This window comes from Anolis carolinensis, unplaced genomic scaffold (genome assembly GCF_035594765.1).
Source record: "Anolis carolinensis isolate JA03-04 unplaced genomic scaffold, rAnoCar3.1.pri scaffold_11, whole genome shotgun sequence".
NCBI lineage: Eukaryota > Metazoa > Chordata > Lepidosauria > Squamata > Dactyloidae > Anolis > Anolis carolinensis.
In genome coordinates, this window is record NW_026943822.1 from 15,282,110 (window position 1) to 15,309,565 (window position 27,456).

Consider the following 27,456-nt stretch of genomic DNA (forward strand, 5'->3'; position numbering starts at 1 on the left):
TGTCTACGGACAACGCCGGCTCTTCGGCTTAGAAATGGAGATCCCCAGAGTCAGACATGACTGGATTTAACATCAGGGGAAACCTTTACCTTTACCTTACTTAGTGGGGAGATAGGTCATGGTTCTTGCATTACAGTTGTTTGTGTACATATCTGTATAAACCTTTAGAAAGGGGTGAACTAACAAATGGTACATTTAAAAATACTCAAGACTCATAAAGGTTCTTGTAAAAGAGATCTGGAACTGGGCTGGGGATAGAAACACCTATAGACATTTTCATCAATAAGAACAATTGCACCGGACTATAAAAACAGTTGTGTGTATGTTTAGGATGAAGCATACATAGGAAAATATGTGACTATTCCCTTATCAGGGACATTCCAGTTCACATTAAAGGCCCTTTCATTTTCATCCTAACGCAGGAATGATCATCTTGGTGACAAATCCCAAATTTGTCAATCTTACCCTGCTTGAATCACTGAGAAATTGTTCATGAAAACGGGTAGTAGATCCAAAGTTTTCCCTCTGCCCCAACCCTCAATCCAGCTTCTGAGACCGTGAATACAGACTCTTTATTGAAAATAGTGCCACTGAATTGAAGAGAAAGAGCAGAAGGGGCTGGATTCAGTTCCAGATTTCCTGTACCAGATTTTTGTGAGTACAACCACAGCTGTAATGCAAGCACAATGTTGAATGAAGGCCAATGTGACACATATACACACACTGCTGGTTTGCTGCTCTTTAAACATAGAACACCCTCGATTATTCAGCTCAATATGGACAAGCCTTTTATGGACAAAATGAGGAGGATGCATCCCAACTGAATAATGTCTTTAAAAAAATAAAGGCAATTTGTGCTAGTCAAAATTATATATCTGCCAAGATCATTATTAATGAGGTAGAAAGTGCAGCAGAGGTAAATATAGCCTTGGGAAACAGCTGGGAGGCAGGGAGATGTAAGAGGTATCCCCTCTCCCAAAACTTATTGAGAAGACACTGGCATTTATTAAGCGTTTTTGGTTCCTATGCTGTGGAAATATTGCAATGTTTGTTTCCCCAGTGAATGTAGTTATAGAGACATCGCATCTTTAAGTACCTTGTGACACAGTACTTGCGAACTCTATTTTAGCCGAATGGCTTGTTTTTGTTGTTACAGGAGGAAGGCAATTGTTTGTTTTAATGACATGAGATAAACACATATATGTTTATTTAGGTTCATTTATACATATATCTGCATGAGTATGTCTTTGCCGTTTGGTTTCTTTGATACACTTCCTGTCATGCACAAAACTGAAACACCCTTATTTGGGGCCCCATATCTGGCTTCAAACTGTTATTTTCTTTTTGCATGTTCTTGGTGACCTATGACTAAAATGCATTTGGCTTGGGCATGATTATAACATTTGTTTTTACCCCATTATCGAAGGGCTCTACATCTTTTTTTGGGGGGGGGGGGATATTTTTCTTCTTCAGAGACTTTTGCAGATGATTTGCCCACCTAGCTCAGTGCTGTATGCTCTGATTTGGGCCTCCTTTAAAGGGTTTTACCCATGAGCCATTACGTAATACTTTTTAAATGAACATGTCGAAACTGCCCTGTGCCCCGTATTTCACTTTTGCTCCTGCTACCAGTTTCTACCCTCACAGTTGGTAAAACTATATACAAAGTTTTACTGTAAGCAGTAATGGTCAAGACAAACAGACTTGCAGACAATAGACACAAGACTTAACACCTAGGCAGACAACATTCGACACAACTCAGAACTGAACTGATGCAATCAGTAATGCATACACACTTGTGTCTGGACACTCCCCAGTTCCAGCCACACATCAAGGTCATCACAGCTTCTTGGCAATTAACTCTTTCCAGACTATATTACACTCTGGATGATGCAATCAGTATGCAATACAAGCAAGACTCAAATTACATTTAAACACTATCAATACACAAATCCCACATTAACAGAATCATCCAGAGTTCAGGCAGATATGGCTTCATCTTTGGCTGCGAGTCCATCTGCTCCTTCTGGGTGATCGAAATGGTTGGGTGCATTAAGGAGCACCACAGGAGCCAGTTTGTACTTTTAACCACAGAAAATCCAGGTGCCTCAAGAAAATTCACAAAACAGAATGAATGGTTGAATTTGTGTTTGTTTGTTTTTTATAATAATTTTTATTGTGTTATATGTGATACTAGCTGTGCCCGGCCACGCGTTGCTGTGGCGAAGTATGGTGGTATGGGAAATAAGTATTGAGGAATTGGTGGTAGTTAAGGTAAAGGGTAAAGCTTTTCCCCTGACAGTAAGTAAATTATAAATGGGTTATATAGCTGTGTGGGTGGGCCTTGAGTCTACACTGCCATATAATCCAGTTAAAATCAGATAATCTGTATTTTATAGGCAGTGTGGAAGAGGCCTAAGTGAGGCCTAACTCTGCCTGTCCCCTGGGCGGAGCTTAGCCTTCTAACTGGCAGCAATTGGATAAAAACAATTATTCATCTCCCTCTAATTAGGACTTTATTTTTCTTTTCTTTTTGTTGTATGAACATAGAGGCATGGATGAGGGGTTGTGCTGCCAAGTTTAGTGTTTCTGGGATGTGTAGTTTTGTTGTTTTGTCCTAGGCTGAAATTTCATTACCCTTTTATATATATAAATATACAGTTAAAGTGAGGAAACATTGGTACAGAGATAGTGAAGTAGAGAAAAGAGGAAAAATAGGTGTGGAAAAAGGAAAAGAGAGAAAAAAGAAAAAAATTAATAGTAGGTAGTAACAAAAAGGTAAAAAACCACACACACACACACCCAAAAAAGGGGGAAAGGGGGGGGAGACTTCCCATGGTTTTCTTTGGGGGGTCTGTTATTCGTGGAAATTACCAATGTTCATTCTTCTTCCGATCTAGCCATCTTGATATTATGATTTTTTCCCCCATATATCAGATAAGTCCATTTTTAGAGTGTAACTGCCCTTTCGAATAAAATCTCTGAAACCTGACCAATCTGTTCTTCCCTTTTCATTTCTAAGCTTTTGTGTTAAACTGTCCATTTGAATGATATCAAGTAACCATGGGATATCAAGGTCCATGGGAAATCATAATGCAAAAAGAAAAAAAATATCAAGCGGCTGTACCAGTTATTATCACAATGGTCAACGGAAGAGGAACAGGTTAAAAATTGTCAAATAAAATGGGCACGGTATAAATATTGATCAATGGGAAGAAATTTGGAACAAAAAACTGAAATTCACCTCAGCTATAGAAGTACAAGAAAACTGGTATAAATTGTTTTTCAGATGACACTATACCCCAACCAAATTAGCAAAATTCAATAAGCATATTTCAAATAAATGTTGGAAGCGCAATAAAGAAATAGGTACTTTTTCCACCAATGGTGGAAATGTAAAAAAAATTAAAGATTATTGGAAGAATGTACATAAAGCAACACAAAAAATATTACAAAGAATTTGTGTTTGTTTTTGTGTAGTGCGGTTTCAGTTGGGAAAGGAAGTCCCCAAGAAAAAGCCAAAGAAAGAAAAGAAAGAAAAGAAAGAGGTATGTTTGGAACCAATGCTCATTAACATCAGAAGAGGCAATTCTATTATGTCTGTCTTACTCATTTTGAAGTTAAGATTGCTTTGTTAGCCCAAAGGTGTTGTTGAGTCTGTGCAAAAGGAATCAGTTTATATTCTACCCGTCCCTCGGTTTCTTTTAATCCCCAATTCTCCTACCATGGCCAGTCAATTGTCCTCATCTCTCTCCTCTTAACCTTCTCAAACCAGCTCTTTAAGCTATTCCATAGAACGATTCATGCTTTTCAGATATTTTTTTTAATATATATATTATTTGTGATTTTGACATATACATAAAAATTTGAAAGGAAAAATGAGAAAACATATAGAAAGGAAAAGAAAAGAGGAAAAAAAGAAAAAAAGAAAAAAAAGAAATATATATATACCTTTATGTATGCATATAAATGTATAGTAATAGAGCAAGAAAACAAGAACAAACACCAAAGCAAACCCCTGTATCCACTTCCAGCTCCTCTACACTGCTTTGTAAAACATCCTTTCGACATTAGATATATTCGGCAAATCATCGTATATAACCTAGAGTCTAAGAGCTCCTGTAAGCGATAGTCACAAAAGTTCTATATTGCTTCTTAACAGATATTGTCTCAATTTATTCCAGTCGGTCCATTGTCTTGGCGAGATGCTCTGTGATACTTTTTGTGTTAATAGATCCATGTTTTTGATGTCAATTAGCTTCAGCATCCATGTTTCTAATCTGGGAATTTCTTGTGTTTTCCATAGTTTGGCAATACATATCCTGGCCGCTGTTTTTCCGTATTGAAGTCCATTTGAAAATCAACCATACCTAATACAAAGTATTCTGGTTTTGTTTTAAATTTAATTTGCAATATTCCAGATATTTAACCATTTTGGTTGCTCTTGTCTGGACACATTCCAGCCTAGAGTCAATGTAGAAGGGCACCATGACTTCCTTTGATCTTGACCAGTGGTTCTCAACCTGTGGGTCCCCAGGTGTTTTGGCTGCAACTCCCAGAAATCCCAGCCAGTTTACCAGCTGTTAGGATTTCTGGAAGTTGAAGGCCAAAACATCTGGGGACCCACAGATGTGGAGAACCACTGTCCTAAAGTAGCCTATGGATGTTATCTTTTGGACTTCACATCCAACTCTAGTCTTCCCATGTACCCTCCTTTGTGAGATTTATCCTGTTTCTGTGATGTTAACATATCAGGTTAACCCATTAATTTCGTAAAGTTTCTGTTATTTTTACAATAAAACATATGTCATGTTTTGAAACAAGGCTACAACACAAGCAATTTTCACACCTGAGAAGGAAATCCCCATTTGATAAATAGCACTAGATTAAAATAACAGAATGTTTGATAACCTTTCAAGCCTTCCAAACCCATTGCACGAAGTAGCTACCATCTTGAGCCACACACGAGGCTCAATAAATATTTATTTATTTATTGACTTCATTCTTTTAAAGAGACATCTAAGTGTTGGACTTAATTCTTGGTTACAATTTTATGAAGTACAGTAGAGTCTCACTTATCCAACACTCGCTTATCCAACGTTCTGGATTATCCAACGCATTTTTGTAGACAATGTTTTCAATACATCATGATAGTTTGGTGCTAAATTCGTAAATACAGTAATTAGTACATAGCATTACTGGGTATTGAACTGCTTTTTTTGTCAAATTTGTTGTTAAACATGATGTTTTGGTGCTTAGTTTGTAAAATCATAACCTAATTTGATGTTTAATAGGCTTTTCCTTAATGCCTCCTTATTATCCAACATATTCGCTTATCCAACATTCTGCCGGCCCGTTTATGTTGGATAAGTGAGACTCTACTGTACGCCCAACACTTATTGTGATTATCATTATGATAATTATTATGGTTTACATATTCCTGATTCATACAACTTTTATAGCTTTCTATTTCAGGCAGCAAAGATTATTACATACACATCCACCTCAAACCACAGGGTTCCCTCCCCCCTCTCTGATTTTTAAAAAATTCTTGCACTGTCTAGAAATTATATATTGTTCCCAAGGTTGTGCCACATTTTAAAAAATTAGCTAATTTTTCACTATTATCAAACAACCTGTATGTATGTGTTGTCAAAGGCTTTCATGACCGGAATCACTGAGTCGCTGTGAGTTTTTTGTGTTGTATGGCTACATTCCAGAAGCATTCTCTCCTGATGTTTCACCCACATCTATGGCAGGCATCCACAGAGGTTGACGCTTGCCATAGAGATGGGTGAAACACCAGGAGAGAATGCTTGGAACATGGCCATACAGCCTGGAAAATTCACAGCAACCCAACCTGTATGTATACTAGCATAGAAACCTGTCCGGTTACAGTTTTATTTATTTATTTATTTACAGTATTTATATTCGGCCCTTCTCACCCCGAAGGGGACTCAGGGCGGATTACAATGAACACATATATGACAAACATTCAATGCCAACAGACAAACAACATACATTAGACAGACTCAGAGGCATTTTTAACATTTTTCCAGCTTCACGATTCCGGCCACAGGGGGAGCTGTTGCTTCACCGTCCAGTAGTGGCTGTACTTCCTCATTCCTTTCCTCGTGTTTTGCTGGCAGTTTTATGGTGTTGTATATTAGCCTCCCGCATAAAGCGTCCCTAAATTTCCCTAACTGACAGGTGCAACTGTCTTTCGGGGCTGCATAGGTCAACAGCAAGCCGGGGCTATTAATGGTCGGAGGCTTAACCCGACCCGGGCTTCGAACTCATGACCTCTCGGTCAGTAGTGATTTATAGCAGCTGGTTACTAGCCAGCTGCGCCACAGCCCGGTCAGTGTGTGTCACCAGTCTATTAATTAGAATCTAAAATTTCCCCATATCATATTCTTATTCACTTACAGTAAAGTGTTATCTATAATAAAGCCTCTTTCTACCTTCTTTATAGTCTCATTATATTGGGGATGGGCCAGACTTCCAGCGTTCGCTATTCAACCTTGGTGGCCAAAGTCCACTCGTCCTGTATTATTTTAAGATGCATGGAATTGGCAATTCTTTAGCGAACAGTCGGGCTTACAGGATCAATCACCATGAAATCTGCAAAATACCATATCCTTTAAAAAATAGAACATACTATGTTGAAATATTTGAAACTTGTACTATCATGATATAATTCAGTTTGTTTAAAAAGGAAGTTGGATGAGTGTGGAGTTGGGAAGAGAAGAAATTAAATATACGCTTTGGGTTGGGAAGGAGGTTTGCTATAGGCCAGTTTCTGAGGTCCCTCGTGGAAAGGTTAGTATTAGCAGGCAAAGTGATTTGAAAGGCGTAATGTCCAAAATAAACTATTTGCAGTGCACATTTGTGTGCAGGGAATTGCTCACACTCAGGTCTCCATAGGTTTCTCAGCATAAAGAATGAAGTGGAATGTGTTTCACAATTCTTGCTGAGGGAATACAGCGCTCTTTGTCAAATTTTCTGACAAAGAGTGCTGTATTCTCTCAGCAAGAATTGGTTGTGAGTTATCTAGTGAGCAGACAGCTCATGATTCGGTTGGATTAATGCATTCCAGTTGTCCAACAAGATGCATTTCTGTACTACATTTGGATTGGTCACCTGGGTCTTAAGAACATGCAACTTTGGGATCTAAACTTGGACATAAATTGTAGCACTTGGAGCCTCCTTGCTGTGCACCAGCCAACGTTTCAGAGAGTTTATGCATTGTGTCTTGGCTCTAACATTGCACCCTTAGCATCATTCAAATGATTTCAGATTATCGTGCCTAGCCATGATGTTGGCTTCCCTCTGTTACATTGCAAGGGGCTTAGGAAGTGCAGGTCATTTTAATTAATTTTGTTCTGTCTTGCAAGTATAATCATTTCCAGGTAGTCTGAATTTTGGCAGAGTTAGCCATTCCCAATAAAGATTAATTTCTGAGGCTCCCTGCAGCATTTTAGCAGAATTTTCGCACTCTGCTCGCCTTTATATATCCAAATGTTTCTAAATGGTGGAGGAAACAATCTGTACTAAAGAGTTTTTGATAGCATTGTTAATCTTTTGGTGAAAATCGTAAACATACTTGTGTTACAGAATGTAAGGATGGTAACTGGGGTATGTGTATGCTTCCCACAGCAATGAGGTGCAGATAAACAATGGAGAAGAGAAAGATTGGTGCCAGGTATTAGTACAGGTCTCAGTAGGTTACAATCCCTTAGCCATGTTGTCTGAGTGATTTTTGGAGGACTTTTCAAACAGAACTTTTTAGACCAAATTCAACACATCTTCTTTTATACGACATAGATATTTGACAAAGAGTCATGATTCTAGAAAACTTCTGAAAAGATCAGAAAGCAAACAATCCTTTCCCTTGACTGAAACAACAGCACACCCGTTTCTCCGACTTATCTAGATGTTATTGAGACGAGTCAAAGGTTTTCACAAAATCTGCGCTTGGATTTCATTGAGTGAGTATATGCCAAATGTAAATTGTTTTCTTTAAAACAGTGTTCAAACGGGGAGTTATTTGGAGATCTCAAGTTTGATGTCATGCCAGGTAACGCCAACCTGCTCAGTTTGAATTATCTGCACTTTCGTAGAATTGTTGAAGTGTCTTTTGGTCTTTACCTATGTTTCAAGGCCAGTTGGGAGAACCAAGTGATTTAAACTCTTGGCCTTTTTATTTTTAATAATTTACCTAATTCCTAGCTGCTTGGTGAATCTTTCCTGTTCCTTACTGTACGTATATATGTATAGAAACACATTGATGGCACCATGAAAGAGAAAATGAGAATGTGTGCTTCATAGCTAGGGTAGGAGGACGGCTGATTTTAGAGTGAAACAGGACAAGTTGTTACCTGTAACTTTAGGTCTCCGAACTCACACAAATGGTATCAAACTAATGACGGTGCATTCAAATACTCATTATGTTACTAGTGATGGTAGAAGCCAAAATGCAGTCGCTGCTCTGTCCAGTTATTCAATAGGGAAAAAACTGATAATCACTTTCAGCACCTTTAGCCAACAAGTGAGATAGCAGCTGTGATTCACATCCCATTTTTGGATGTTAGAAATTCACAGTTGTAAAGCAAGTACGGGCAGTAGGCCATATATGCCCCATGGGCCTTTTTGTGTGTGATCTCAACTCAATGCTTTCTCCAGCATGAAAAAGGAGCAATTAACAAGGAATGGGGTTTGCTTCTCCAGGAATGGTAGTTTACGTACCCCAGGGAGAGGAGCATACAAAGGACCCTGCCGAGGAGCCAAAAAATAAAACTGGAAGCAGACTTAATGTCTCCTTCCGCTTTTGGTTTCTTCCATTGGGATGGGGTGTTTTGTTTTTTTTTGGGTCACTTTTGGTTCTGTGGTGTATGACAGAGGAAAACATGTAGCTCCTAACCCTACAAAAATTGTGTTAGGAAAGGAAAAGGTCAAATGAGCAGCAGAAGGTAGGAAATTTTTTAAAAACAGAACTGATAACAGGTCAAGAAGTATTTATATCTGTTTTAACTTTTGCAAGCCACTCACAACAGCAGTATTTGCTGATGTTGGATATTGAGGAAAGCAATGCAAAGCTTCCACGGTGCTATGAATAAGCCAGTTCAAAACCATGCAGACCGGACCCAAAAAGCTTTTATGTATTCAGTTCACTTAAAAACAAAAATTCAGGGGTCCGTAAGCTAAATGTTCAGGACCAACAATGCATTGGCAGCTTAGGCTGTTCATTTTCAAATTATACACAACCGATGCCTTCAGAGCTGATCATCCTTCCAGAAAGAGTTTTTCAGTGACTCTCCTTTCTGTTCTGTTCTGGCAGAATTAATCTGAGGAATGCCGAGCTTCCAAGCAAAGTTACGGGAAAAGGGAAAGCGATAAACGAAATGTATCATTTCCTGTACAGCTTGGGGAAAATAATGGTGTTACATTTTAAAGAAAAACATTTCATTTTCATGGATAACATTTCAAGTGTATCATGCATATCACTCTGCATTTTAGCTTCGAACATAAGTGCCATGAGGAACTCGCACAGATCGTAGACGAAAGGAAAAAAATGAGCAAGAAATACAAAAGGTTTGCAATCTAAATACTTTTTAAAAACATAGCTACTTAATCCATGTTTTAGAAACAATCTAGTTGCCTGTGGTTTGCTAAGGAATCCCTTCCTATGTCCTTTCCTAACTGCCCAATGTGAGCTGCTAGTGTTTAGGAATATAAGTAGAAACCCTCCCAAATTTTACAGATAAAACAGGATCATATGTAGCCAAGCAATATCTGAGTGTGGTCAAGATGGCAAAAGTTATTCATGAGACAAGCTAGGAGAGGCTGCAGCAGCTTATTAATAAGCAGAGGTTATCCTGATTTGTCTGAGAAGAATGCATAGCTATTGAACAACTTTCTTACCATGTTTTCCTGGTGCATCTACACTAGAATTAAGGCAGTTTGACAACACGTTAACTGGTATGACTTAATGCAATGGAATAAGGAGCCTCCAGTGGCCTAGGGGATAAAAGCCTTGTGACTTGAAGGTTGGGTTGCTGACCTGAAGGCTGCCAGGTTCGAATCCCACCCGGGGAGAGTGCGGATGAGCTCCCTCTATCAGCTCCAGCTCCATGCGGGGACATGAGAAAAGCCTCCCACAAGGATGGTAAAACATCAAAATATCCGGGCGTCCCCTGGGCAACGTCCTTGCAGACGGCCAATTCTCTCACACCAGAAGCAACTCCGGTTGTTCCTGACACGAAAAAAAGCAGCTTATTTAGTCTGAGACTACTGGGAAGATAACTTAGTGCAAACGATTTTTTCCCTTTGAACCCAGTTTGCACCAGTTTGAAGGAAGAAACAGAAAGTGGAGGAGAGAATCAGCGATGTTTTAAAAGCATGTCATAAAAAGGGTGTTGCAGTGGATTAATAGGGACTGTTCCAGCCAAATGGGAAATGAAAATAAACCAATTTAAGCCAGTTTGAGGTCATGTTCACCCATAGAGAAGTACTGTGGGATGGCCATTGGGGAAGGTGACATGGCCATCCCTGCTCCTCATTCATCAGGATACCTCATTTCCTAGCTGGAGCAAAGGTAGAAATGTCCTTTTTTCCTTCAGATGCATCTGATGGCATGACAGAGGGGTTACAAATATTTGGTAAAGGAGATATAATCTCTATATCATATCCCTATTAATTGATTTAATAAAATGGTTGTTGTATGTTTTCTCATCCTCTGAGGATGCCTGCCATAGATGTGGGCAAAACGTCAGGAGAGAATACTTCTGGAACATGGCCATACAGCCCGGAAAACATGCAACAACTCTGTGATCCCAGCCATGAAAGCCTTTGACAACAGATTTAATAAAATGCTTGTTCAAAAAATGGTGTGGGCTGGCAGTCCAGCATAAAAGAAATGGACTCCAATCTATGTGAGACGACTGGCTTGAATCTGAAATTCCAGCTCATGGTGGATGCATTTTTGTTGGCATTTGGCAACAACGGGAATGTTGGATTATCATGCAATGGTCATGCAATGTTCCAGCCACAAAGATCATCTGATATCTGGGACACAGTTTACAATACAACAGGCAATGAAAGGCTGCAATATATATGTTTTTGTTTGCCCTTTCTGCTAAAAAATCCAGATTGACCCATTGAAATGTCATGTTGACCAGGCTAGATTGGGCACAGGGCTTAGTGATCTACAGAGGTGCAACAATGAGGAAAGGAGGCCATAGAGCATAGCTTAAAATGCTCTTGGAAGATGATGCCCTACTTTGTTTTCTTATCTAGGATGTTGAAAACCATCACCAAGAAGCCGACTGACGCAAGGTTAAGAACAGAGAAATTTCTTGCCCAAATGGTATTTCACTACTTCTGTCAGTCTTCATAGTCTTGAAGTAAAATCTGTACTTTAGTTCAAAGTGCAGGAAGCCTCTGCAGGTTATTAGAAAAGGGAATTGCAATTCCGGGAGGCTTCTGGGAAAGATAATTCGTAAATCCAGAAAGTCTGGAGGGTCAGGGCTGCAAACAGAGTCTGGGGGTGATTTTGCCCATTTCAGTCTATGCAAGGAGCCTATTCCTTGCAGACATAGACAATCCTGGAGGTTGAATTTCATTCTGAATTAACCAACTGCATGTAGTAGTAGTAATATATGTATTATGAATGAATGGTTGGTGTGTGAAATAATCCTTTCCAAAAGCAGGGATAGACTATAAGGCTCAGAAGGAAACCCCATCAGAAGCAGACATAGAGGCTTAACATACATAGTTATGCTACTTTTCTGTGCTTAATTCATCCATTAATTTGGGTGTTTTATTTGAACAGGAAAGTGCAAAGCCACGGCAATATGGAACAACTGTTTAAAGACTTCTAGCCTTAAGAGGTGCGTGGCAACAGCTGAATTTGATTCAGTGACATATTTGTTATTAAATGTACCCCTTTCTTTCAAGTCAATAAAAATGAGACAGTGCAACTTTTTTTTTTTTGGTTCGGGCCTTTTTTACAATAGGACTAGGTCATAGAGATTGATCAGAGCACAAAGACGGTTCCCTCTTCCAATTCCAGGGATGGAGCTGCAGGCATTCAATAAGTCAGAGTCCAATTCCAATGTAAATCCAAACTCATTCTTATTCACTTGGAACAATGCAGCTGAGATCAGAAACAGATTATGTGAAGATGCCTTAATGGTTTGTTTTTTTTTTAAAAAAAAATATTCCTTATTCTGCAGCTTTTAACAAATAATGTACACGACAATGGTTGTCTAAGCGCTTTTAAAAAATATTTAAATAAGTGCTGAATGATTTGTGGCTAAACATTTTGGCATTGCAACCCTTCAGCCCTTATGGATCTTTTTAAAATATTTTGGCAGGGACTCTTTAACAAAACCAAAATAACCATAGAAAACCCCAAAATGTTGGGGCATTTAGATTTTGCTTCATGGTTGAAACTCCTGTTAGAGCCAAGACTCATAAGCAATGGTGCAGTATGCTGTTTTAAACCTGTCCATAGCAGCTGGCTATGATTGTCTATGAAAGCCATTTAATATATTCAGTTCCTGCCCATTACCAGAACCTTATCAAGTAAATATTGTTGTCAATCAGATTTCTTAATCAGTGACAGGCAGTAAATGGCTAGAGATAAAAATAAACAACTTTCAGTCATCAAACTGGAACACAATTATTGCTTAAATAAAATATCTCCTGTATGAGATAAGGGTGAGTGGAATGAACAAGTAGTTGGTTACATGCAACATTCTTCCTGCCATACATTTCTCAGGCCAGATTTTAGTGGGAAACTTAAGAGGGAAACAAAAATGAGACAATTCGGGCAAACAAGGAATTGCTTGCCAACTTAAAGATGTCAATGAAAGCCATTGTTAGAAACTGCCTAAATTTAAAAAATACAAAGACATGGATCCCAGAACAAGGAGGGAAAGGGCTGCATTTTCAAGCTCTCCAAGACCAGGCTAGAAGCTCTTGATCCTCCCCTTAAATGACAAAATTGCCTTGCCAAGACTCCTATGTAGTTGAGCCACTGCAGTCAGAAGTGTACTAAATGATTATGTTGTTATTGTTTTAACGGCAGTCCCATTGTTATTCCTTTCAGTCAAATGATAATGATGTTTTAACGAAACACACAGTTTTTCCAGTTTCTGAAAAAAGCATACCTGCAAGCAATCCAAATTAATAGCCTACCTGCCAATTCTGGGATACAGCGACTATTTCAAAATTATGCATATTTTAATCCCAATGCTAACTGTATGGTACTATAAATTTAGTTAACTATACTCTGAATTATGGTTTTCATACTGAAATTGCAATCCTTTCAGCATTCCTGGGCATCACCGCTACAGTAATCCACATTTGCTCGGTACAGCAGTTGGTTTAAGGCCATAACTATGTCTGAAATGGAGATGTCTAAACTCTATACTGGTGTATCAAGTATCCCTGCCTTTATGGAGAGGTACTGAAATAATGATCTCTTCCACCAGCTTTGCCAGGGCTTCATGTCTGGAACCCCCAGGGCCTCATCCTCTTACAAGATAGCCTAAGAAGGGGTAATAACCCTCACTTAGCTACTTAGCACACCAAACCACCAGCACTTCCTGCCAAGCCCTTGTGGCATGACAACCGTACTATATGGCCATACGGAAATAATTTAGATTCTTCCTAGAGTGCTGAGTTTCAAACCAGCCAAAGTCAGCATCATAATACTGTGCACACAATTATCAACTAACTATGCACAGTTACATGCAAAAGAATATGCCAAGCAAGGACGCAGATGTCATAGAGTCCTGTTATTTTTGTATTAATGAATTGCAGCAACCAGTTTTTCCTTAAAGGAGGAGCTAATTGCATATGAGAGCCTGTCTGATTTCCGAAAATAGTATTTGAACAGGTCTTTAGTAGTATTGTCGAAGGCTTTCATGGCCAGAATCATTAGGTTGCTGTGAGTCTTTCGGGCTGCATGGCGATGTTCCAGAAGTTTTATCTCCTGACGTTTCACCCACATCTGTGGCAGGCATGCCCACAGGTGTGGGCAAAACTTCAGGAGAGAAAGCTTCTGGAATATCTCTTTAGTATCTTAATATCTGACAGAAAAGTGGATTTATCTGCTTTTTTATTACCATAGTACAGTATCTAAGAGTCCTACAATGAAGTGATCTTACTTGATAAAGAAAAAAAGAGGTTTAGAGAAACTGGTTTGGAGAAAGCAATTGTGGCAAATATGTCAATTCTTTTCTAGTACAGTAGAGTCTCACTTATCCAACACTCGCTTATCCAACGTTCTGGATTATCCAACGCATTTTTGTAGCCAATGTTTTCAATACATCGTGATATTTTGGTGCTAAATTCATAAATACAGTAACTGCTAAGTAGCATTACTGCATATTGAACTACTTTTTTTGGTCAAATTTGTTGTATAACATGATGTTTTGGTGCTTAATTTGTAAAATCATAACCTAATTTGATGTTTAATAGACTTCTCCTTCATCCCTCCTTATTATCCAACATATTCGCTTATCCAACGTTCTGCCGGCCCGTTTATGTTGGATAAGTGAGACTCTACTGTATTTTGGTGCTAAATTTGTAAATACAGTAATTACAACACAACATTACTGCGTATTGAACTACTTTTTCTGTCAAATTTGTTGTATAACATGATGTTTTGGTGCTTAATTCGTAAAATCATAATCTAATTTGATTTTAAATAGGCTTTTCCTTAATCCCTCCTTATTATCCAACATATTCGCTTATCCAACGTTCTGCTGGCCCGTTTATGTTGGATAAGTGAGACTCTACTGTATTCAAGAAAGGGTCATAGCATAGGATTGAGTCTCTTTCCCCAAAGGGCTTCACCTTTGAATCTTTATATTCCCCCACTGGTCAAAACACAGAAATGTAAAAATGTAAAATTATTGTTACTTTAAGAAAACAGAAAGAGAAGCTTTGTTTCCCACAAATTACAGCAAAAAGGTATATCTCTTTTGTTGCTAACCATGTTTTTAAAATATCCCTTTCTTCAACTGCACATCAGAAGTGAAAGTAAAATGAGTGTACACAGCAAAACTTCAACCTGAAAAAGTGAAAAACTGTCATCCCTTGGTGGAGATAGGCACAGAAAGCAGAGGTAGGACAGTTTTAAAATGTGCATTTGTTTAGGATGTATCTATACTTGCGTGAGAGCTTTCCATTGCTCACACTTCTTGTAAATCACCACTGAACAGTAGTAACCCAGAGAATGAACTAAAAACATGTCTGGATTCAATTTGGAGGTAAACATCTTGCCAAAAGCTGAGATTGATTCAGAGACCACCCTTCGGTAAAGCAACGCTTCACTGGCCAAATTACCTTAAAGCACTTCGTGGTTCTCTCAAGCTCATCATGTTGCACATTGGCTCTGAGGGCCATCCTTGTCATGATCCAATCATGTGCTGAACAAGACTGTCATGTTGCAGAATGCCCTACAAACTCCGCATTTGGATTTGCCTCTAATCTAGCGTAATCCTTTCAAAGCAATTATTACATCCAAAATGATAGAAAACAAAGTTGCATTGTTGTCTTCTTAGTCTCCTTTTAGAGTGACTGTTTGCCAAGCAAATGTGAGTTGGGAAATGATATAATTTAATTAACAGGATCTGGCCTTATGACAGTCTGCTCGAAATGGCCCGCTTTGGGAGAAGACTGTAAATTCTGAAAATGGCAAATCATTAGAAAGGTATGCACTTAAAATATGCAGCACCTGTACAATATGGAGATGTTTATTTATTTATTTACAGTATTTATATTCCGCCCTTCTCACCCCGAAGGGGACTCAGGGCGGATCACATTATGTACATATAGAGCAAACATTCAATGCCCATAAACACATCGAACCAAGACAGAGACAGACAGACAGACAGACACAGAGGCAATTTAACGTTCTCCTGAGGGGATGTTCGATTCTGACCATAAGGGGGGAGCAGCTGCTTCATCATCCACTCTGACGGCACTTCCTCATTCCAAGTCGTAAATTAGTTAAACTTACCTCCCCACTTTTTATAAGTGGTACCTTATTTCCTACTTGATAGATGCAACTATCTTTCGGGTTGCTAGGTCAGCAACGAGCAGGGGCTATATTTTATTTTTAATTGACGGCTGCTCACCCCGCCATGGGCTGACCTCGAACTCATGACCTCATGGTCAGAGTGATTTATTGCAGCAGCTGTTTACCAGCCTGCGCCACAGCCCGGTTAATCTCTACCTTCCACTTATACATTTAAGTCAAATACTATCCTCATCACGACTACAGACTTCTGAACAGCCAGAGATGGCAGAGATGCTGCGTTTCAGTTGTTGTTGGAAGCTGCTAACACTTTCCTTGTAGAAGGCAACAGGAACAGGCAACAAACGGCAAACCGTAGATTTCTTCTCAAATTAGTTTCTTAGCAGTGGATGCAATATTTTTTAATCTAAAGAGTTTCAGTGGAATGAAATTTAAAAGATCATTCTCTGGACGTCACTTGACAAAAGGAGGAAACAAGACCAAGAGGCTCTTTAATGAAGATATTCAGTGCTAATGTGCAAAAGGAGCAGTGGGGTTTGGAAAATGTTTGTTGTTGACATTTCCCAGCTGTCACAGGGAGAAAAAAATCACTTCCTTGCCTTCTCGTTGCTCTGGTCATTATCTTCCACATGAGCCCAACCACTGGTCTAGTAAAAACTGTCCATTAGCTTTCTCAATATCCTTACGTTTCTCTGTGCCACTGGATGTGTAATCTTTTGCTCAAAGTATTCCACACATTCCGAGTAAGATTCTTCGTAAAGGCTGACCACCACATAGACACTACAGTCTGACCTTTTGGAAATAGAGTTGAGACACGTATGGTGTCCTTTGAGACACGTCTGTTGAGAACAATGCCCTCTCCTCTAATATTAGAATGTTTATTTTTGCTACGATGTCAGCACTTTTATGGCTTTGTCCCTTAAATAGAACACTAACCGCAATGGCATCCTGTACAAAAGAAAACTGCCCTTTAAAAATATTGTCTCAATTTACTGAAAATACAGGGTTATGGCTAGAAGAAATGTTGAGCACGATCACATGCAAGCCTTCCTCTGAGACCGCCGTTGAAAAGAACATACGAGGAAGGAAGATGTCTTAGATGAATGGCTCTCCCAATCCAGCTTTCTGCTCACTGCTTGGCCAAAGTGGAGCCTGAGAGCAGCAAAAGACCATAACATAACATGTGAGCTGTCAAAGCAGACATGATTGGCTGGCAAACAGAGATTAGCAGGTAAGTGCAAAATACGTATCTGTATTTAACTGTATCCCACCTTGACAATGCAAAATTTAAAACTCTTAATGCAAAAGTTAATCACAATTACAAACAACTACAAAACAAGTCAAAGCAGCTTTAAAAGATGCTTAAAATGTAATAAAATAAAACTGCAAATTATTATTATTATTATTATTATTATTATTATTATTATTATTATTAAAATAATAATAAGAATAATTTATTACCTGCCTCTCCTGATGGCTCAAGGAGGGGTACAACAAACTCAAAAACATATAAACCTAAAATATGGTCAATAAATTACATCTTCTTTTTCTTCATTCACTCAGTCGTGACCTCCTGGACCAGTCCAGGCCAGAGCTCCCTGTCGGCCGTCGCCACCCCCAGTTCCTTCAAGGTCAACCCAGTTGCTTCAAGGATATCATCCATCCATCCCATCCTTGGTCGGCCTCTCTTCCTTTTTCCTTCCATCTTTCCCAGCATCACAATATTTTCCAAGCTTTCCTGTCTTCTCATGATGTAGCCAAAATACTTCATCTTTGCCTCTAGTATCCTTCCCTCCAGTGGGCAGCCAGGCATTATTTCCTGGAGGATGGACTGGTTGGATCTTCTTGCAGTCCAAGGCACTCGCAGGATTTTCCTCCAGCACCAAAGTTCAAAAGCAAGCTATCTTCCTTCACTCAGCCAATAAATTACATAGGTAGATAAAAAAGACAAAAATGTTTTAAAAACTTGCCCTAAACACAGATACAGAATTGACATATAGTAGCCATAGAATGTAAATTGAAACTGATTATTAAAAGTTGACTGGGTAGGCCTGTGTAATGGATTCGTTCTGCTTAAGGAAAAATTAGTGTGTCACACAAGTGTCAGTTGCAGCAGTGGATGGGATCTTGGGATAACCAGATTTTACCCCTGCCTGATCATGAAGTGCATGCGTGTTCTAGCCTGCCAGAAGAGATGGGTCTTCAGTTGCATTTTAAATTGGGACAACTCATTTAGTTGTCGGATCTCTTCCAACATACACTCATTAAAATGCCTTATCCACCACAAAAGGATTGTCCCATAATGTTGTGAAAGAAGCCAACATGCACAATATTGCATCTCTTTTATTTGGTTCTTATTCTTCTAGTTTAGTACTAAATTGTGCAACGATCCATGGAGGAGTTCTCGTATCCAACCTTGTTGTTGCCATTTCATACCATTTATGAGTCTAGTCGTTGGAACCATGTGTTTGTCCACATATTTTTATGGGAACATTCATATCTGGGCAGTGCATTTACTGTCACACCTTGTCAGACAGTCTGTAATATAATTGAACTAACAAAATGAAGTTCAACAGGGACAAATGCAAGATACTCCACTTAGGCAGAAAAAATGGAATGCAAAGATACAGAATGGGGGATGCCTGGCTTGACAGCAGTGTGTGCGAAAAAGACCTTGGAGTCCTCGTGGACAACAAGTTAAACATGAGCCTACAATGTGATGCGGCAGCGAAAAAAGCCAATGGGATTTTGGCCTGCATAAATAGGAGTATAGTGTCTAGATCCAGGGAAGTCCTGCTCTCCCTCTATTCTGCCTTGGTCAGACCACACCTGGAATACTGTGTCCAATTTTGGGCACCGCAGTTGAAGGGAGATGTCGACAAGCTGGAAAGCGTCCAGAGGAGGGCAACTAAAATTATCAATGGTCTGGAGAACAAGCCCTATGAGGAGCGGCTTAAAGAACTGGGCATGTTTAGCCTGTAAAAGGGAAGGCTGAGAGGAGACATGATAGCCATGTACAAATATGTGAGGGGAATTCACACTGGGGAATGACCAGTGAGTGTGTGTGTGTCAAACTGCATTAATTCTTTGGTGTAGATGCACCCTAGGATGTTTTCTAAGGCACCCATAAGGTTCCTAGTGGATACTCACTATCAGCTGCATAAGCCAAAAAGCTTGCTTGGAACACACCCAACCAGAGCTGGTAGTAAAACTAGTTCAGTTGAGGAGCCCTTGGCAAACTTCCACAGAACCCCACAATTCCCTGAAACAGAACTGGAGATATGATCCCTTTTGGATGAGAGCCACAACTTCCCCTGATGGTTTCTCTTTCTAGTGCTTAGCTCTAAAGTTCTTCCCAGTCTACAGCTTTTCTGCATTTCTTCCATTGTCTCCCTCTTGTTTCAACCGGGCTGCACTGGCAGCTTACATAGCTCGTAAGACTGGATATATGAAGTGTGACGATCCAGTTGGGCTGCTTTAGAGGAGAGCAGAACCCACTTTTATCAGTGTAATCTAGGACTGGGAGCTGACTGCATTCCTCTCTTGAAAAAGACTCGAAGCGCCGGTTAAAATCCACCCTGACAAAACGGTTCCTCCATTTAGATGCAGTTGTGGTTTGGAATGTGTTTCTCCTTAAACAGCAGCCATAATTTAAAAAAACTCGAAACAAACAAACACACACAGAGGCCCCTCAGGACATTTGCAGTGAAAGTTTTTGTCACCGACAATATTTTTGCACCCTTGTCTTTAGGGAAAGTAACCACAACCGCCACTTTGGCTTCGCAGCAGGCACTGGACCACAGCCAGGCTTTAATCTGACCCAGGGCTCACCGAGACCTAGCGCCGTATCTTTGTTCCTAGTGCCACTATATGCCTTTCACTATGACCGGTTTTTCATTGCCATAGAATAACCACAGTTAACTCCCATGCTCCTGCAATCCAGGCTAGTTGGATGGAAAACCTGGCTTCTATTCATTTTGAAATTAAACCCTGTTGATGATATTTCTTCCATTGTTCCTTCTTGTGTGTATGATTGGCATTCTCATTGCTGCAACACACACAAGTTTTATTTTTTTTATGTCTCCTCCATGTTTTGTTGTTAACAGAAATGTGATGCCTCTATATGCCCATTCTTTTAGCCTATCTTCCTTGCTTCCTCCGTTGCAATTTCTGCAAAAGAGGAGATCGTCCGAAGCAGAACACACAAATTTGTAATTTTGTCTGCCAGATTCTGGGATATGGAATAACTAAAGCCGAATCGGCCTCTCATCTACAAAAAGGAATCTTCTGGTTCAAGCCATGTGGAAATTATAATTTGAATTATTACCCGAACATGTCTTATATCATATCAGACCACTACTCTATCTAGCTTACAAGTGGGAATTGTGTAGTTATCCAGCTGCTGTTGAACTGCAGCTCCCTGCAGCATTAGCCAACACAATGGTAAGAAATGCTGGGAAATGCAGTCCAAAAAGGTCTGATGCAGAACAAAAAGATCTCTCCTGCCCCCATTATAAAGACCTTATATTAAAGCCCGAAGGAAATGTTAGCCCATCTAGTGTTTGCAGATGTTTAAAAAAGCAAAATCTCCCTAAAATGTAGCGTGACTGTGATTTTGTGTGATAAAGCCAGCAAAAGAAAAAAGAAAAAGGAAGGGGGGGGGGGTTATGGAGTAATCCTGTTGTTTTCATTGGTACAAGACAAAACTAAGTTACAGAGTCTTGTTCATTTCAAAGAAGAAAGAAGAAAATAAAAATCAGAATCTCTTGTTTGTACAATCCTCTACTTGGTTTTGGAGTGCTAAACAATTCTGAACAAAGAGTTTTTGGCTTCTCTCTGCTATATTTTTTCAGTGCGTTGCAATTGTACTTTATGGCATATTCTTAGAAGCGTAAGATGTAACTGGTCAAAAAATGGGGAGATTTTAGTTTTAAGTTTTGTCAGTTCAGTGTGGTCTAACCAAGGCAGAATAGACGGGGAGCATGACTTCCCTGGATCTAGACGCTATACTCCTATTTATGCAGGCCACAATCGCATTGGCTTTTTTTGCCGCCGCATCACATTGTAGACTCGTGTTTAACTTGTTGTCCACGAGGACTCCAAGATCTTTTCCATATGTACTGCTGTCGAGCCAGGCATGGACTTTACATGACCTTTACCAAGACTTATGTTAAGGATTCTGGATGAATGGATTTTAATCTTGGTTATGTTTAAAATTTTATATAATGTGATTTTATTTTGTAACTAGCTGTGCCCAGCCACGCGTTGCTGTGGCGAAGTATGGTGGTATGGGATATAAAGTATTGAGGAATTGTATATTGTATATTGATAATCTTATATTATCTGTTTAGAACTGGATTATATGAGGCCCCTTCTTCACAGCTGTATAAAATGCACACTAGATTATAAGGCAGTGTGGAGTCAAGATAATCCAGTGCAAAGCAGATAATATAAGATTATAAATGGGTTATATAGCTGTGTGGAAGGGCCTTGAGTCTACACTGCCATATAATCCAGTGCAAATTAGAGAATCTGTGGAAGAAGCCTAAGTGAGGCCTAAATCTGCCTGTCCCCTAACTGAACCCTGGCTGTCCCTTGGCTGAGTTGGTTGCTAGGAGACCAAGTGGGCAGAGATTAGCCCTCTAAACTGGCAGCAATTGGATAAAAACAATTATTGCTCTCCCTCTAATTAGGACTTTATTTTTCTTTTCTTTTTGTTGTATCAACCTAGAGGCGTGGATGATGGGTTGTGTTGTCAAATTTTGAGGTTGGGGGGCCTGTAGTTTTGTTGTTTTTGTGGGTCGCCGTGATGTCATCACTCATTTATATTTTGTAATGGTATCTGTTTTTATATGAATTGTTGTTTTGTACACGGTTTTTAGGCATTGAATTTTTGCCTATTTATTGTAAGCCGTCTTGAGTCCCCCCAGGGAGAAAGGCAGGGTAAAAATGATCTAAATAAATAAATAACTTACAGTGAGATAAATTACAATCCAATTAATATGATTTTATATGAATTTACTTCTCGCAATCTCTTTTTATACAGATCCTGGTGCTGTTAATTTTTTTTCTGTTTGCTTCTTTTTATGTTGCTGGGATTAGCCTCTATTCTCATTAAATGAGAATGGTCTTGGGAAAGATAATTCATTTTGTTCTGCATGTGTAGTTAGTTCTAGTTTTACTACTGTCATCTTCAAATGGAAATGTACACACATGAAGCCACAGATTCCATCCATCATGGGCAAGTGGCTGGAGTCCAGGACCTGATGAGAGAAACATGCCCTTTGAGGCAGCACCTGACCTGGTGTTAAAATAAGGCAACAACTGGTAGAGTGGAAGGGGTTACAAGCCAGCACATATTTGGGTGATGGTTTCATTAGACGTTGATGAAAGCCATACAGTACCTTTGTGGCCAGACGACACTCCATCACCCGCATATTGAAATGAGAAGTTGCTGCCTTGTTCATTTCCATGCAACTGTTTGCAATAACAAAAGCAACTCCCTCTGGAAGCTTGGCATCAGTTGCCCGCAGATTGTTCTCTATCAGCTTGACCTTGAAAGAAAAACATACATCAACTGGGAGCCAGCTCCATATTTAAGATTAATCAATCAAACATCACTTACTTTTGGACATTCTGTTTTTTTTTTTTTCTCCTGGGACTTTGGGGGGCATAGAAGTTCAAATCCAACTCAGGGGCAGAGGGACCTGCCTTACTCTCAAGAAGCTGGAAACCCAATAGCTGTGTGCCAATATAGATTGCATCATAGCAAACCAATGCCACAAAACCATAACAACAAAACTGTGGCTGTGCCGTCGCGCCTTAGTGAAAGAGGCATGGACGTGACATCTTTCCCCAGGGGATTGCTTCTTGCCCTCCTTTAGGGAAACTGGAACTCCCAAGGACCAAAACACTGTAGATAACTCAAAAACTGGGTTTATTGTTCACAAAAGGTTATCTGGAAGTTTCAAAGGGGTAAAAGAAAATATACATTACAGTCTTTGGTTAAGTCCAAGGAGTTCTGAAGCTGAGAAGCTTTTCCAGTTCCCTCTTTCTCTGGCTGTGAATGCCGGAGCAAACTCAGCCTCAGTCCAATGACCTATGTCTGAAGACACAGTCTTCCTCTGGCGCCAAAGGACTGATTTGAAGGCGCTTGAGACTCCTCAACGTCGTTCAGGTTGGCCCTGAACATGAAGCGTAGGTCTCAAGGGTAAGAACCTCTGAATTGGTGCTGAGAGGTAACTTTTCAAGGGCTTTTAGAGCCAAGCGTCTCTTTCACGTCCATCCGATAGAGAGCTTGCTGGTGGAATGAAAGGAGGAAACACTGTCCTACTCCAGGAAGAGGTGGAGCCAAACAATTGAGCTGAGTGAGCAATATAACAGGTGCAAACAACATTGATTGACAGATATAAATAACCAATACAACTACATTTACAGGGTAAGGGCAAAATCAGGCATGATACAATTCAAATCTTGCAACTTATAGTTTGACATATAGATGGCGCCACTTGCGCCGTCACAGTGGCCTTATTACTTCCAGTCAAGTGCTCTTTCTGCATTTATTTCTTGGTTGTAGCCCCCTCCTCTCATACCAACCTTTCAACATCTATCTAAATATATAAAAGGGCAATGAAATTTCGGTCTAGGACAAAACAACAAAACTGCACATTCCAGAAACACTAAACTTGGCAGCACAACTTCTCATCCATGCCTCTACGTTCATACAACAAAAAGAAAAGAAAAATAAAGTCCTAATTAGAGGGAGAGGAATAATTGTTTTTATCCAATTGCTGCCAGTTAGAAGGCTATGCTCCGCCCACTTGGTCTCGTAGCAACCCACTCAGCCCACGGGACAAGCAGAGTTAGGCCTCACTTAGGCCTCTTCCCCACTGCCTATAAAATACAGATTATCTGATTTTAACTGGATTATATGGCAGTGTAGACTCAAGGCCCTTCCACACAGCTATATAACCCATTTATAATGGACTTAATATCATGGGGAAAGCTTTACCCTTTACCTTAACTACCACCAATTCCTCAATACTTTATTTCCCATACCACCAGACTTCGCCACCGCAACGCGTGGCCGGGCACAGCTAGTTAGACCTATAATCTCTCGCCATTAACTATGTCAGCTTAAGATGATGGGAGTGACAGGCTAAAAGCATTTGGAAGGCCCATGTTGCCCTCTCTGTTATAAAACCCTTTGTCAGCCACATCTCAGCTCACACTTAGAAGATACATACAGTTCCTTCCTCCACAAGAAAGCAGATGGATTGGTCCATGCCTCCTCATGTGCCAATATAGCGTTCGTTCGTGTTGCAAAGTTCAGCCCATTCCACTTAAAGAAACATAGAATTCAGCACACAAAGTAAGACAGGAGGACTTCCCTGCAGACATTCTTTATAACTGAACTAATGATACCGGGTGTTGACATGCCTCAGAGTTCATTATACATCCCCACACATTCCATACCAGTTAACGAAGCTTTGATATCATACTGTTCCATCTCTAAACTGGTGTCGGTCAGCCAGTACTTGAGCCTCTTTCTCTTTTCCCCTGATATATGCCAGGGTTTCTTTGCCTGAAGCATGCTTGCAAAGATTGAAAGACTTTTGGAGAAGTCCTACATGGAAAAGTCCACCCCGTTCCTTTTTAGCTTTTTATTCTAAGACTGGGACTATGTACACATAGGTATAGTTCAGTTAACAAGATAGATGTTTTCCTGAGTATTACTGATTTGGTACCAGAGACAAAAATAACAGAATCGGTCAGAATTGGTCCCTACGCCACAAAAAACAAAGAGCAATCCACCATGTTTCAGCAAACCTTTAACTCAAAACTCATGATATATTCTTCTGAAACAAAACAAAATAGGAAAGCTCTGCATAAGTAAACGGAGGCATTTTGAACTTTCTCACCACCACTTGAAGGCTTCTTCTAAAATGCATCCAGGGATGTTTTGCTTTTCCTTCCATTTTGGTGACCAAATTTATCAATCACTCTTTGTCATTTAAAATCTTGTAATTGGCAAGGCAGGCTTGTCACCCCTTTTCCCTGTCTTGTGAACCAATCCATACTCAGCAAGGAAATCTGCGACTGTTTACCTTGCCTACTGGAGGCCAATAAACAGACTTACATTAGGATCAACTGGAGCAAAGTACAGTAGAGTCTCACTTATCCAAGCCTCGCTTATCCAAGCTTCTGGATTATCCAAGCCATTTTTGTAGTCAATGTTTTCAATACATCGTGATATTTTGGTGCTAAATTTGTAAATACAGTAATTACTACGTAGCATTACTGCCTATTGAACTACTTTTTCTGTCAAATTTGTTGTAGAACATGATGTTTTGGTGCTTAATTTGTAAAATCATAACCTTTTTTGATGTTTAATAGGCTTCTTCTTAATCTCTCCTTATTATCCAACATATATGCTTATCCAATATTCTGCCGGCCCGTTTATGTTGGATAAGTGAGACTCTACTGTATTAGCAATCTGAGTGTAACCCCAAAGAATGTTCAAAGATGAGTACTCGCCATTTGTCTTTGTGCTTAAAACATCTGCTCTATCTGGACCACCAAAAGCAAGTCTGTTTTTCCACTTGAAATTCTCCCATAAGATTTATTCGCCTTATACCCTGTGCCTATTTTCAAGGTTGGTAAACCATTTTTGCCATTTCCATCCTCTTACTGTATTGTTTATGTGGAACTTTACATCTCTATATATAAAAGGGTAATGACATTTCGGCCTAGGACAAAGCAACAAAACTACACATCCCAGGAACACTAAACTTGGCAGCACAACCCCTCATCCATGCCTCTACGTTCATACAACAAAAAGAAAACAAAAATAAAGTCCTAATTAGAGGGAGAAGAATAATTGTTTTTATCCAATTGCTGCAAGTTAGAAGGCTAAGCTCCGCCCACTTGGTTTCCTAGCAACCCACTCAGCCCAGGGAACAGGCAGAGTTAGGCCTCACTTAGGCCTCTTCCACACTGCCTATAAAATACAGATTATCTGATTTTAACTGGATTATATGGCAGTGTAGACTCAAGGCCCTTCCACACAGCTATATAACCCATTTATAATGGACTTAATGTCAGGGGAAAAGCTTTACCCTTTGCCTTAACTACCACCAATTCCTCAATACTTTATTTCCCATACCACCATACTTCGCCACAGCAACGCGTGGCCGGGCACAGCTAGTAACTTAGAAGTTTTGTGTCTCTTGGGCTGGATCTACACTGTCAAATAAGAATGTGTTGCATCAGTCAGCCACAAAGCCGACTACTGCTGATCTGGCATATAGTAAATGTGATGGCATTTAAAGTAACGTTTACCAGGCCCTCATATATTGGTGACTTGCATTTCTTCCTTGTTATTGAGTTCTTGAGTCACAAACAGTCTCCTTGAAGGCAGATCTTCCACCACCCTGGATGCTTCTCGACATCTCAACCTTGTCTGTTAGCTACTTCAGGGCTCTCGGCAGATGTTCTCTAAAAGATTAACTGCCTTGGAGATGAGTGTAAACAACAAACTCATTTTTCTTTTATTATACAAACAGAAATGTCACAAGCGCCCCTTGCGCAGCTTGCTTTTAACTTCTCGGAATAGACTGCCCTCTCCATAGACACACACATACACAAGTTTGGCCATTATGTCCAACCACTCAGCTTCTTTCATTAAGCTTGCATTTCTAGGCATCAACTTTGTGCTAATTAAAAACTGCTTCCTTAGTTATCCAGAGAATTGTCTGAAGGCACATGACATATGGCGTATGCTGCAGCAATGGACTCTACAACTGCCTGGATAGGAAATCATCTGGGAACAAAGTCAGGGATAAAAAGCACTTTAAACCAACTTGCCAGTAACCAAATCTTGCAGAGTAATCAAGTAGGACTATAGAAGCAGTAGATTAATTCTTGGAGGCGAGATAAGAAATACAGAAAGATCCCAGCTCCCTTCTCTTTTGTTTTTCCTAATTTGGATTCTATTAAGAGTTTCTCTATTTCTCCCTCCATTTTCAAAATTATACCCACTCTCTCTGTGCATGGAATCTAGGTGTTCGTATCAGTTGGCAATGATTAGTACCACACTGACAACATCTGAGCCAAGAGGGTTTACCAATGATGGGTTACAAAAGATCGTTCTGCATAGTTTTGTGATTATGCAGTTAGATATCAAATCAAGTTAACCACATCTCAAGAAGTACAAAAAGATGGAGTTTAGCATAAATGGATGCAAGGGTGAAAACAACCATTAAGAATCAGACCATAAACAAACAGAATAGTACAGTTATTGGAACTACTGGCCCCAGAAGCTCACAGACTAAAAACACTAGATTGTGGTGCAACGTATCTTGTGGTTAATGCTCTTTCAAGTAAACATGATGGCCATACAC

At 39.7% G+C, this 27,456-nt stretch overlaps 1 protein-coding gene across 4 annotated transcripts in view; it reads left to right on the forward strand.

Moving 5' to 3' along the window:
• Nucleotides 1-11,985, forward strand: part of fam227b (family with sequence similarity 227 member B) — an 84,636-nt gene extending 72,651 nt beyond the window's left edge. For 2 of the 4 annotated variants that reach the window (XM_062963130.1, XM_062963131.1), the window contains exons 12-17: nucleotides 3,481-3,548; nucleotides 6,476-6,635; nucleotides 7,913-7,991; nucleotides 9,520-9,594; nucleotides 11,299-11,368; nucleotides 11,834-11,985. In XM_062963130.1, coding sequence (XP_062819200.1) covers nucleotides 3,481-3,548; nucleotides 6,476-6,635; nucleotides 7,913-7,991; nucleotides 9,520-9,594; nucleotides 11,299-11,368; nucleotides 11,834-11,872 — 491 coding nt within the window. In that variant the 3' untranslated portion in view covers nucleotides 11,873-11,985. Of the gene's footprint in view, nucleotides 1-3,480; nucleotides 3,549-6,475; nucleotides 6,636-7,827; nucleotides 7,992-8,031; nucleotides 8,081-9,519; nucleotides 9,595-11,298; nucleotides 11,369-11,833 lie in introns of those variants that run through there. The other 2 variants (XR_010000892.1, XM_062963132.1) reach the window with 2 other exon arrangements.
• Nucleotides 11,986-27,456: the final 15,471 nt, after the last annotated feature.